The sequence below is a fragment of the Rhagoletis zephyria genome, unplaced genomic scaffold, assembly GCF_001687245.7.
Source record: "Rhagoletis zephyria isolate East Lansing unplaced genomic scaffold, Rhagoletis_zephyria_1.1 Rzeph_scaffold_02851, whole genome shotgun sequence".
Taxonomy (NCBI): domain Eukaryota; kingdom Metazoa; phylum Arthropoda; class Insecta; order Diptera; family Tephritidae; genus Rhagoletis; species Rhagoletis zephyria.
In genome coordinates this window covers 60,524-73,777 of record NW_016159935.1, presented here as the reverse complement: position 1 = coordinate 73,777, position 13,254 = coordinate 60,524, and the positions used below count along the sequence as shown (strand labels likewise).

Here is a 13,254-nt window from a genome sequence, read left to right as displayed (position 1 = left end):
TCTTCAGAAGAATCGGTGTCGCTGTATGGGACGAGTGCGCCTTTAGTTATGCGCTGCAACAACCAAGTATTTTAGCACCATATAATAATAATATAATAATAATTAATTGGCGCTTACACATACGTTAGTGTTTAGCCGAACTTTTTTTTGCGATGTTGCTTTGACCAGGGCTTGAACCCAGGTGCTGCGGGGTGTAAGCGCGCACTGCTTACCACTACACCACAGCGGCCGACATCATATACATGTATTATATTTTTATACTTTTGGTTAAAAATCTTAATCTACCAGAAATATATGCATTTACTTTTGTTTGTAAATAGTCCATATTTGGATGAAATAAGTTAATAAAATTAATAATTTTTAAAGAAAGCTTTCTAAATATGAACGAAATCGGACAATAACTACTGGTTTAGCAGACTCGTGCGCCACCTACCGGCAAAATTTTTAATGCAGTAATTGCTTTTCATGTAATTAATATACGTTCTAAATATGAACCAAATAGGACTATAGATACGAGATTTTCAAATATTTCGACTCCTGCGCGACTTATCGGATTAACTCATCTTTCGTATTGCATTGTCATCGAGTTCTGAGGCAACTGTGAAGTTTCAAGTCTATAGGCCCGTCCACATACAACTTTGGCGTTGCGTTGGCGCTGGCGTCGCTTTGACAGCAGCGCGAGTAACGCCCGTGCTTGCTACAATGAACGCGTAGCAGAGAATACTTTGGTCACTAAATTAACACACTAGCGGCAGATAGATAAAAAAATTACATCAATAATTGCATTAAAAACTATATTTCTTGCCCGGATTTGATTAAAAATCAAAATTAAATCACATAATTTTGATTATTTAGAACAGCTGACGAACGACGCACGCGAAAAGTTGAGAGTTGGCCATCTTTCTGCGTTGTGTTGGCGTTGGCGTTGCCCAACTTTGGTTATATGGAGACTTTCATATAAATGCATGTATTCATAGTCAGCTGTCGAAGCGACGCCAACGCCAACGCAACGCCAAAGTTGTATGTAAACGGGCCTTAAAGGTCATTGAGAAGTTGATCAAAAATTGATTGCAATATTTGTCCCTAACAAACATATAAACATACATACATACATACAGAGCAAGATAAGGAGTTTTAGTTTGGATTGAAGTTCCACTCTACGGGGTTAGGCTTTCGATACGTTCTCCTTGTATATATAAAAAAACATACAGAGCAAGTGAAATCCAAGCTTGTAATATAGAGGTACTTCAAAACTTTCACACAAAATTGTAACAATTCCTCTCTGCAATGAAAAATTGTCCACGGAGAAAAAGGCTTAACTGACACTGCGGGCACAAAAAAATGTTAACAGAGTACAATTAAGCACTTAAGCCAAAATTGCTTTCGCTATAACTTGGTAACGGAACTTCGTAGGACTTTGAAATTTTGACAGCTGGTGCGTATGGTGGTAGGTAATCGATTTCCGTCAAAACCAGAAAATCGAACAGGTTGTCGCTGACGCCCTTTTGGCGGTTAGGGCTCGACATTCTACACAACGTCCGCAACTTCTGCATTTGATCGAAATTTATTGAGAGAGCAATAATTTAATGTTGATAACTTGCGTATGTTCTTCTCAGTAAATCAACCAGATGGACGACGGACAGCCCATTCAGCTTTAAAGTTGATATCATATGCAGAAATAGGCTACTATTCCACGGAGCTCTTATTTTGTTAGCTGGAGATTTTCGGTAGACCCTTCCGATAATAAATTTGGTGCTACGTCAAAAAGTTTACTCTGGCCACTAATATGTGTAAGCTATCGTGAGAATTCAACATTCGCACAGGTTGCTTGCATCAAAGTAACCAAATATTCCACACGAGCCGCTAAGTCAGCACATTCAACATTCACCGCTAAGTCAGCAAAGCGCAGTGGAAACGTCGGCAGAGGAACAGCAGTGCAGCGCAAAGTGGTGGCTTAGGTTTAAGCTAGGAAATTATTGTAAGTTCAGTTTTTATACTCACTATAAACCGACCTATTTTCAAATTGGGAATTTTTTTTCTCTAATCAATTCAGTACGGACACACAGTCTTTGAAGATAAATTAGAGCGAAACAGATTTAAGTCCCCAAGGAACGAATTATATTTGGGGAGTGTGTGGAAGGAAGCCATCAACGATCAATGAGAATCCTGGGAATTTTTAAACACCACTACCCGATAGAGAGGGAACGAGACCACAAGTGGGAATCCTGAATACTTATAGAAGTACATATGTTAAGGATGAAAAGGTAAGTGAAGTGCTTGTCTCGTAGAAATAAAATTTTTGCGAATAGTAGATGAGTGAATTACTCGCTATAAAATAAAGTGAAACAAGTAAGGAAGTCTAAGTTCGGTCGAAACCGAACTTTATATACCCGGCGCAGGTATCAAATATCGTCGTTTCAACTTGCTCTAAGCTAAACTTTGCATGATAAGCAGGGGGGTTTTCCCCGATTTCAATATTTTTCGATAATATGCTTAACTAGACTTAATGAAATAATTGAACCAAGTTTGGTATAAATCCATAAAGTGGTTACCGAGATACAACTTGTAGTCATAAAGTGGGCGGTGCCACGCCCAATTCCTAAAAGTCTATAGCAGTTTCATTTATTGTTAAGAGATTGTTGTAACTATTAATTTGGAGTAAATTAGCGTCCTCAGTTATGAAATATCGGAGTTTTTGGATGTATGAAATATACCGTTTTACAGGAAGTGGGTGTAATTTTAGTCCGAATTTAATAATTTTCAACGAATTACTTTCTTGTACTAAGGTTATTGAGTGCACCGAGTTTGGTAGAAATTGATGAATCTGTTACCTAGATACACAAAGTGTATCATAATCAAATTTTCTTCTAAGTGGTTATTGTAATTATCGATTTGAAGTCAATTAGCTTCAGTAGTTACTGATTTATTATCGCAGTTTTTAAGTTTCTGTCAATTACCGTTATATGGGGGGTGGGCGTGGTTATTGCCCGATTACAAAGATTTTCAACAGATTTATTAGACAGGCCCTATGCAAGGCTCGTACCGAGTTTGGTAAGGATTGGTGAAGCCGCTACTGAGATACAGCATTTCACCATAAGTGGGCGGGGTCATGCCTATTTTCCAAAAATTTCCTAATAATACTATTTTCTACCAAAATTCTGCTTTATATACTAATTTTCAACAATTTGGATCCAATATTTACTGAAATAGGTTAGTTTTTGCATTCTTCGAAAATACCCTTATATGGAAAGTAGGCGTGGTTACAGTCCGATTTCGCGCATTTTCAATACAAACCTACCTTGGATTAAGAGAAACATAAATACCAAATTACGTTGAGATATCTCAATTTTGACTCGAGTTATCGTGTACACGGACGAACGGACAGACGGACAGACAGACCGCGGCCGCTTCATCAGATATTTTCATTGTCCATGCCACCGCGCCATGCACCAGCACAGGCATGATGCTTCCAAAATTTTGGTCACTCAGGCACCTACGTATCTTGGCATGAGGCTGCTTACGAATTATTTAAAAGATACGATGGCAGCGAATGCCACTATCAAGCGGTTACTATTCTTAGAAACAAAGTGCAAGGTGCTGCCGATCCAGTTCTTATGTTGTTGTTGTTGTAGCGGCTACAACAACCCCGCCCAGATAGGGTAATATCTCAGTCGTTGTCGTCAAGTTCCACTAACGGCAGCCCCAAGAAGCGTGCAGCATCTATGGGGTCGGTCCATAGGGACGACGCCGTTTGGGTTGTAGGGTTTTCCGGGCATGCGAAGAGATGTTTCGAGTAGTGGTAGGAATTTAGCCTGCTGCAGTAGCCAGAGCGAAGTTGAGCTATTGTTGTCCTGGTCTCCCGAGGCAGATGGAGCTCCGACCACCGTTTGAGCCTCTGTGGGAGAGAGGAAGCCTCTATATCTTCTAGTAGCGTGGAATGGCTGACAGTGTCAAAAGCCTTTGACAGGTACAACGCTACTATAATCGTTCTCTCACAGGGACGTTTACGGTTAAGGTCACGAGTTATCTGAGTGTTTCGGGCATTAAGTGCTGTTGTTGTACTGTGCACTTTAAGGAAACCATGCTGATGCTTCTCTGGGGTCAAGTGATTTGTGAAATACGGGGGTAGCAAGGCCTCTAGTGTCTTCGCTACCGGGGAAAGGAGTGTTATCGGACGATAAGAATCTCCTATGTTGGCGGGTTTCCCCGGTTTGAGCACTGGGACCACTCTCCCCACCTTCCAGATGTCTGGGATGATGAGAGTGGCCATGGACAAATTGAGGACCTCCGTTAGGTACTCTACCCCCGCAGGACCCAAATTTTTCAGCATCAGCATGCATATTCCGTCGGGACCCATGGCTTTGGAGGCTTTCGCCTTCCCGATGGCCACCTGAACTTCACCGCAAGTGAAAGCAAGGGGGGCACAAGTTGTTGGCAGTTTGTGCAGCCTTCTGGTCACTCGACGCTTGGCTTTGTCTACCGGAGGATGCAGTATGAACTGCCGGCTAAAATAGCTCGCGCATCGCTCCGGGTCCGACGAAGCATGGTCGCCGAAAGAAATTTCGACTCTGTCGTCGTGCTTCGTCGGATTGGACAGTGACCTCACGGTTGACCAAAGCTTACTCACACCAGAGGTGAAGTTGCAGGTCTTCAGATGCTCTTCCCACTTCTTCCGCTTATGTATGTTTACTATTTGCGGAATCTCCGCGTTGAGATCCCTGATACGGGTATCTCCGGGATCGGCCTGACGAAGGCTGTCACGCTCATCGGCTAGAACAGCCACTTCAGCAGGGAAATTTGGGCGTGGGTCGGTGATGCATCCTGCCGGTACGAAGCGGGCTGCAGCAGCGGTGACAGCCCTGCGGAACTTACGTTCACCAAGGTGGACGTCGGTTGGTGTGGGGAGGGCAGCGAAGGTGTTTTCAGTAAATTCCGCGAAGCCTTTCCAGTCAGCTTTTGAAAAGTTGATATATGTTCGGTGCTCCGCGGAAGCAAAGTCCGTTGGTTTATCGAACGAGATGACTATGGGCAGGTGGTCTGATGCCAAAGTCAGCATAGGTCGCCTTGATATGCTGTTTATCAGACCAGCGCTGACTATTGTTATGTCTGGCGAGCTGCAGCAGCTGCCCATAATCCTGGTGGGTGCGTCGTCGTTCATTGTGCAGAATGTCGAATCGTCTATCTGCTCAGCCAAGTCTGTTCCCCTACGATCGTTTGACAGGCTTGAGTGCCAAAGATCGTGGTGCGCATTAAAGTCACCTACTACCATACGGTTTTCACCTCTGAGGAGCGCACCTATATCAGGGTGATATCCTGCCGGGCAGCAGGTGACAGGGGGTATGTATATATTAAATATTTCGAGCTCGACATCGCCTGACCGGATAGCGATGCCCTGACATTCTAGGGTGGTATCCCTGCGGTCGATGTCTGCTTCGATAAGACGATACTGCACGGTGTGGTGCGTGATGAACGCTAAGCCACCACCATTATCTCGCTCGCGATCTCGACGGTGCACGTTGTACCCGGCGCAATTCAACAAAGTTGAATTGCTGTGCAACTTCGTCTCTTGGACCGCAGCTATCAATATACCATGCCTTCCCATGAAGACGGTTATCTTCTCGATCTTGCTCTGAAGCCCGTTACAGTTAAATTGAAGGAGCTTCATGTGGTTCGGGAGACGTGTCGTGATGTGGGGTGTAAGTGATGTGTGTGTTCTTACCGCCGTTGGCTGTGTGCGCTGCTGTGAAGGTTGCCGCCCTGTGGTGGTGGCGGGAGGCGTCGCAATTGGGGTCTGCGACCGAGCAGCGCAACACGGGCCCTCGAAGTTCCCAGTCCAATCTCGCGTGGTACGCAGACCTGAGCATGCCCTAAAGTGGCACCAGCCAAGGCAGGTGCTGCATTTGACTGATGTCACATTACGGGATATCCTGGTATGAGATACCGTGCAGATTGTAGGAGGAACGAAGAGTTGTTGGCGGCGGCGTGTGGGTGGTGGTGTGTGTTCTGTGGTCTGTAGCCGTTGTGGTGTGGTCTATTGAGTTATGTTGTTGTGCTGTGGGGTCTGTGTGGGACTGCTCAGGTGGACTGGGGTTAGCCGTGGAGGCTGCTCTGTTAGAGCAACAGGGGGCCACAAAAGACGTGGTCCACTGCCGATGTGTCCGTAGTCCTGAGCAGACTCTGAGGTGACTCCACCCCTCGCAAGCATTGCACTTGACATAGGTGGAGTTGTGGTGTAGTCGTCTCTGGCATACACAGCAGGTGTAGGTTTCTGGCCCTGGGTTTGACTCGATGCCAGCCCTGAGTAGGAGAAAACGTAGCGAATGTAGCCCTATGGACGAACAACTTCTGAGATACTTCGCCGACCTAAACGGGGTTAGATCGCCGAAACAACAGCCCTTGGTCGGGTAAAACCCGAGTCATTCCGGTACGTAGAACCGGCTGTCGTGGGAATGCCAGTACTTTTGTCTTTTAACATGGTGGAAGCGCGCACTGCCTACCACTACACCACAGCGGCCGACATCATATACATATATTATATTTTTATACTTTTGGTTAAAAATCTTAATCTAACAGAAATATTTGCATTTACTTTGTTTGTAAATAGTCCATATTTGGAAGAAATAAGTTAATTGTAAAATTAATAATTTTTATAGAAAGCTTTCTAAATATGAACGAAATCGGACAATAACTACTGGTTTAGCAGACTCGTGCGCCACCTACCGGCAAAATTTTTAGTGCAGTAATTGCTTTTCATGTAGTTAATACACGTTCTAAATATGAACCAAATAGGGCTATAAATACGAGATTTTCAAATATCTCGACTCCTGCGCGACTTATCGGATTAACTCATCTTTCGTATTGCATTGTCATCGAGTTCTGAGCCAACTGTGAAGTTTCAAGTCTATAGGTCATTGAGAAGTTGATCAAAAATTGATTGCAATATTTGTCCCTAACAAACATATATACATACAGACCAAGATAAGGAGTTTTAGTTTGGATTGAAGTTCCAGTCCACGGGGTTAGGCTTTCGAAGCATTCTCCTTGTATATACAAAAAACATACAGAGCAAGTGAAATCAAAGCTTGTAAAATAGAGGCACTTCAAAACTTTCACACAAAATTGTAACAATTCCTCTCTGCAATGAAAAATTGTCCACGAAGAAAAAGGCTTAACCGACACTGCGGGCACAAAAAAAATGTTAACAGAGTACAATTAAGCACTTAAGCCAAAATTTCTTTCGCTATAACTTGGTAACGGAACTTCGTAGGACTTTGAAATTTTGACAGCTGGTGGTAGGTAATCGATTTCCGTCAAAAACAGAAAATCGAACAGGTTGTCGCTGACGCCCTTTTGGCGGTTAGGGCTCGACATTTTACACCACGTCCGCAACATCAAACGAGAAAATGCCATCGAATTGCATATCACTTTTAGTGCAGCTCTGAACGTTCTGCATTTGATGGGTATAAGTGATCGAAATTTATTGAGAGAGCAATAATTCAAAGTTGATAACTTGCGTACGTTCTTCTCAGTAAATCAACCAGATGGACGACGGACAGCCCATTCAGCTTTAAAGTTGATATCATATGCAATTCATAGATAAAAAGTCACTTTAAGCACTTAATTTCAAGATTTGAGCAGAAATGGGCTACTATTCCACGGAGCTCTTGTTTTGTTAGCTGGAGATTTTCAGTAGACCCTTCCGGTAATAAATTTGGTGCTACGTCAAAAAGTTTACTCTGGCCACTAATATGTATGTAAGGCTCATTCCATCTCAAATCACCCAGGCCGGGGGAAAGTGAATTTAAGTTTGCGATAAAACTCACAGGGATTGTTCCTTGAACAATTTAAGGATACACGTATTTTTTCTTTTTGCTCAGAAAGGCGAATTTTTCGAATAATGAATTTTTTTCTTTTTGAGTACAAACGCTTCTTTTTTCCCCTCTTAATAGCAACTTTTGATGAAATCGTTTATAACTGCCGCAAAAAAGCAAGGATTTTAACGATTTTTTTTTTAAATTGCAGATATTGATCTACTGAATCGATCTAGTGAACTAAACATCTGTAATTGTTTATTAATAATTAATTATTGTTACTAAAAAAAAAAAAAAATTTTTTAAATTGATTTTTTAAATTGCCACCTCTTTTTTTTCTTTTAAACTTTTTTGTCTATTAGGGAATAGTATAAACTATTTTCAATACGAGTAGCAGTATGCTAAAATTCGTCGTTTTCGAGTTATGATTTTTTTTCTGAAAATGCACTTATATGATGCCAGCAGCTTTTCGTGCCAGTTGAGGGCGCAAAAATTGTTGCCCATTATGATAAAGTTTCCTTGCTGGAAATTTTTTGATAGCCAAAAGTTTTTCCCAATTGGGCTCTAATTTTGGCCCAATTGGGGCCCAATTAGCGATTTGCCCAATCTACCGAAGATTTCCCCATACAGTGCTCACAATTTGCTCAAAGTGAACATGCATACGCAATTAAAACGTTTTTATCGATAAAATCACACATACACAAATCAAAATTTCCTACGAAAAAAAAAAATTTTAATTTTTTTCTTAAAAAATTTTCCACATACAAATTTTTTGATAAGAAAAAATTTTGTTTTGAAAATATGTCATCTCAAAAAAATTTGGAAAAAATCACAATGCTAGCTCTGAGTATTGCGCAATATTTAAGTATAATGTTATGGGGTGCACTCTACAATAATTTGAGTTATGAATTTTTTTTTACACCGAAGTTGAGTAAAATGAGTACATTTTTGGCTCTGATCGGGCAACCTCAAAAAATTTCCAGCAAGGAAACTTTATCATAATGGGCAACAATTTTTGCGCCCTCAACTGGCACGAAAATCTGCTAGCATCATATAAGTGCATTTTCAGAAAAAAAATCATAACTCGAAAACGACGAATTTTAGCATATTTCTACTCGTACTGAAAATAGTTTATACTATTCCCTAATAGACAAAAAAGATGAGAGAAAAAAAGATGTGGCAATTTGAAAAAAATCAATTTGAAAAAAAAAATTCTTTTTGTTTATAAACAATAATTAATTATTAATAAACAATTACAGATGTTTAGTTCACTAGATCGATTCAGCAGATCAATATCTGCAATTTAAAAAAAAAAAATCGTTAAAATCCTTGCTTTTTTGCGGCAGTTATAAACGATTTCATCAAAAGTTGCTATTATGAGGGGAAAAAGAAGCGTTCGTACTCAAAAAGAAAAAAATTCATTATTCGAAAAATTCGCCTTTCTGAGTAAAAAGAAAAAATACGTTTGTCCTTAAATTGTTCAACGAACAATCCCTGTGAGTTTTATCGCAAACTTAAATTCACTTTCCCCCGGCCTGGGTGATTTGAGATGGAATGAGCCGTAGGTTATTGTGAGAATTCAATATTCGCACAGGTTGCTTGCATCTAAGTAACCAAATATTCCACACGAGATGCTAAGTCAGCACATTCAACATTCACCGCTAAGTCAGCAAAGCGCAGTGGAAACGTCGGCAGAGGAACAGCAGTGCAGCGCAAAGTGGTGGCTTAGGTTTAAGCTAGGAAATTATTGTAAGTTCTGTTTTTATACTCACTATAAACCGACCTATTTTCAAATTGGGATTTTTTTTCTCTAATCAACTCAGTAAGGACACTCAATCTTTGAAGATAAATTAGAGCGAAGCAGATTTAAGTCCCCAAGGAACGAATTATATTTGGGGAGTGTGTGGAAGGAAGCCATCAACGATCAATGAGAATCCTGGGAATTTTTAAACACCACTACCCGATAGAGAGGGAACGAGACCACAAGTGGGAATCGTGAATACTTATAGAAGTACATATGGTAAGGATGAAAAAGTAAGTGAAGTGCTTGTCTCGTAGAAATAAAATTTTTGCGAATAGTAGATGAGTGAATTACTCGCTATAAAATAAAGTGAAACAAGTAAGGAAGTCTAAGTTCGGTCGAAACCGAACTTTATATACCCGGCGCAGGTATCAAATATCGTCGTTTCAACTTGCTCTAAGCTAAACTTTGCATGATAAACAGGGGGTTTTTCCCGATTTCAATATTTTTCGATAATATGCTTAACTAGACTTAATGAAATAATTGAACCAAGTTTGGTATAAATCCATAAAGTGGTTACCGAGATACACCTTGTAGTCATAAAGTGGGCGGTGCCACGCCCAATTCCTAAAAGTCTATAGCAGTTTTATTTATTGTTAAGAGATTGTTGTAACTATTAATTTGGAGTAAATTAGCGTCCTCAGTTGTTGAAATATCGGAATTTTCGGATGTCTGAAATATACCGTTATACGGGAAGTGGATGTAATTTTGGTCCGAATTGAATAATTTTCAACGAATTTCTTTCTTGTACTAAGGTTATTGAGTGCACCGAGTTTGGTAGAAATTGATGAATCTGTTACCTAGATACACATTTGTGGTCATAAGGAGGCGGCGCCACGCCCAAAAGTGTATAATAATCTAATTTTCTGCTAAGTGGTTATTGTAATTATCGATTTGAAGTCAATTAGCTTCAGTAGTTACTGATTTATCGCAGTTTTTAAGTTTCTGTCAATTACCGTTATATGGGAGGTGGGCGTGGTTATTGCCCGATTACAAAGATTTTCAACAGATTTATTAGACAGGCCCTATGCAAGGCTCGTACCGAGTTTGGTAAGGATTGGTGAAGCCGCTACTGAGATACAGCATTTCATCATAAGTGGGCGGGGTCATGCCCATTCTCCAAAAATTTCCTAATAATACTATTCTCTAACAAAATTCTGCTTCGTATACCAATTTTCAACAATTTGGAACCAATATTTACTGAAATATGGTAGTTTTTGCATTCTTCGAAAATACCGTTATATGGAAAGTAGGCGTGGTTACAGTCCGGGGCACGCCCATTTTCCAAAATGTTCCCATAAACGTAATTCTTGGTTAAGAGTTATTGCAAGCATCATTTTTGAATACATGAGCTTTAGTATTTACTGATTTATCAAAGATTTCGTATTTCTCTAAACTACCGTTATATGGGATGTGACCGTGGTTATCGTCCAATTTTTAAACTTTTCAGCCATTTGGTATGCTGTACCAAGGCCAAAAACTGTATAAAGTTTGGGAGAAATTGGTGAAGCGGTTACCAAGATATACAATATAATCATAAGTGGGCGTGGCTATGCCCATTTTCCAAAAATGTATAATATTCAAATTAAATTAAAAATAATTGAAAATATCAATTTTGGGTGAATAAGCTTCAGTAGTTACTAAAATATCGCAGTTTTTGTATTTCTGAAAATTACCGTTATATGGGAGGTAGGCGTGGTTACAGTTAAAGTAATCGTTCATCGATCGAACTCGGATTACGATTACAGTAATCGTATTTTTAACTTTTTAAAAATCATGGTTACTGTAATCGTTCGTTCGATGAAGGATTACTTTAATTGTAATCTTGTTCTTTAGATTTTTAGGATTACTGCAATTCTAATCGTTTAGTAATCGTAATCCTTATCGCCCATCTCTGGTTATACCCACTAGGCGTTTCGGTTTTAAAAAATAAAGAAATTCAGGTCCTATTGACAAACGGCATCATTCGACCAAGAACCCCATATGGGTTGTTAAGAAAAAAGGCTTTGATGAAACTGGGCAAGAACAAAAGCGATAGATAATATACTTTCGCAAACTAAATGCAAAAATCATCAGCGATATTACAGGGATTTTGTGCAATCTTGGTGGGAGCAAATTTTTTACTACACTTGATCTAAAATCTGGTTTTCATCAGATTAAGCTTTCAGAACGCGATAGAGAAAAGACTACATTCTCCGTAAAAACATGGGAAGTACAAATTTCGCAGGCTAGCCTTCGGCCTAAAGAACGCTCCCATCATCTTCCAGAGGGCAATGGATGACGTGTTAAGGGAAAATTAAAAGATGGAATGCTTTCATAGATGAATACAATAAAAAACTAATTTACCGACCAGGTAAGGCAAATGTAGTCGCGGATGCGTTGTACAGGCAGTATATAAATGCCTTAGATAATATGAGCGTAGAGACAATTCACAGCGAAGAGTCATCAACCAACAAGCCAAGTAATTTGTGGCAAACTGTCGCGTTTGCTCTATCAGGCGAAGTACGATCGCCACCCGAAAAAACAACTTATTGCTCAGATACCCATACTAACATATTGTGGAGATGTCCTCCTCATTGACATATTTTCCACAGGGTCAAAGTTCTTCCTGACTTGCATCGACAAATTTTCAAAATTTGTGATAGTACAGTCACTGAAGTTTAGAACGATAGTGGATGTTAAACCACAGCTTCTACAGTTACTCAACATGTTTTCCGCTATTGTAATAACGAAAATTCACTAATCATTTCGACTAGAGCAGAGAGAGAGACGATACTATCGAATTTTTTTCTTTTTGTTTGTTTTTTCTTTTTGTTTCTTATTACTGCCATACCAAATAAAAGTAATCAGCGTTGCGACTGTCAGCTCATTTTCTTTTTTACTTGAATTGAATTGAAATTTTATGTGTTAGAAGGAGGCAGTCCTATGACCAAAACGCAGTTTTCCCGTGCGTTAAGATAACCACCGTTAAGCAAACATATACAACTCTTTCGAGAAGATGGATAATTGAAAATTAGTAGTTGTAACTGCTGCGTTGAAGGTCATAAAACATAATATCCATGCCGTGTGTGAATTGAGCAGTTTTCTGAAAATGAACAAATAGTTAATCACAAGAAAAGGCAAGTAAATATAACACATATGTACGCATGTATGTTCATATGTATGTATGTATATTTCAATTTATTTAAAATAATTTATGATGAAATTAAGGAAAGTAAAACCAAAAATGATATGTTCTTGTGAATAAACCAGAGACCGTACCGCTTATGCATTTTATAATAAAACGCAAAAAATTTAAGTTATTTTTTTGACTTTTATTATTTTGTTATTTTATGGCCTTATAACAATTATATTCAACAATTGAGCTCGAGGCCATTTTTTTTTTAATGAAAACTTATTGTGGAAAAGCAACAATAATTTGAAAAAATGGTAGAAGTGATAGCTATTTCGGAAATCACCACATTTCCTCATCAGACTTCTTTCAGCAGGAGTCGAACCGACGATCCCACTGACTCAGAAGTGATAGCTATTTCGGAAATCACCACATTTCCTCATCAGACTTCTTTCAGTAGGATTCGAACCGACGATCCCACTGTTCGCCTTGTTAATTCTTGTTGCTTATTTCCACTATTTCACTTGCTA

At 39.7% G+C, this 13,254-nt stretch overlaps 1 protein-coding gene across 2 annotated transcripts in view; it reads left to right on the top strand.

Annotated features, from left to right (window-relative positions):
• The first annotated feature begins 1,047 nt into the window (after positions 1–1,047).
• The window catches only part of LOC108367893 (uncharacterized), a 32,392-nt gene continuing 20,185 nt past the window's right edge, over positions 1,048–13,254 (top strand). Inside the window, exons 1-2 of one of the 2 annotated variants that reach the window (XR_001848305.1) lie at positions 1,048–1,978; positions 2,054–2,264. Coding sequence is in view for 1 of the 2 variants with exons in the window: in XM_017622594.1 (XP_017478083.1) it covers positions 9,829–9,845 (17 nt within the window). In the remaining variant the exon portion in view is untranslated. Of the gene's footprint in view, positions 1,979–2,053; positions 2,265–9,588; positions 9,846–13,254 lie in introns of those variants that run through there. The other variant, XM_017622594.1, reaches the window with a different exon arrangement.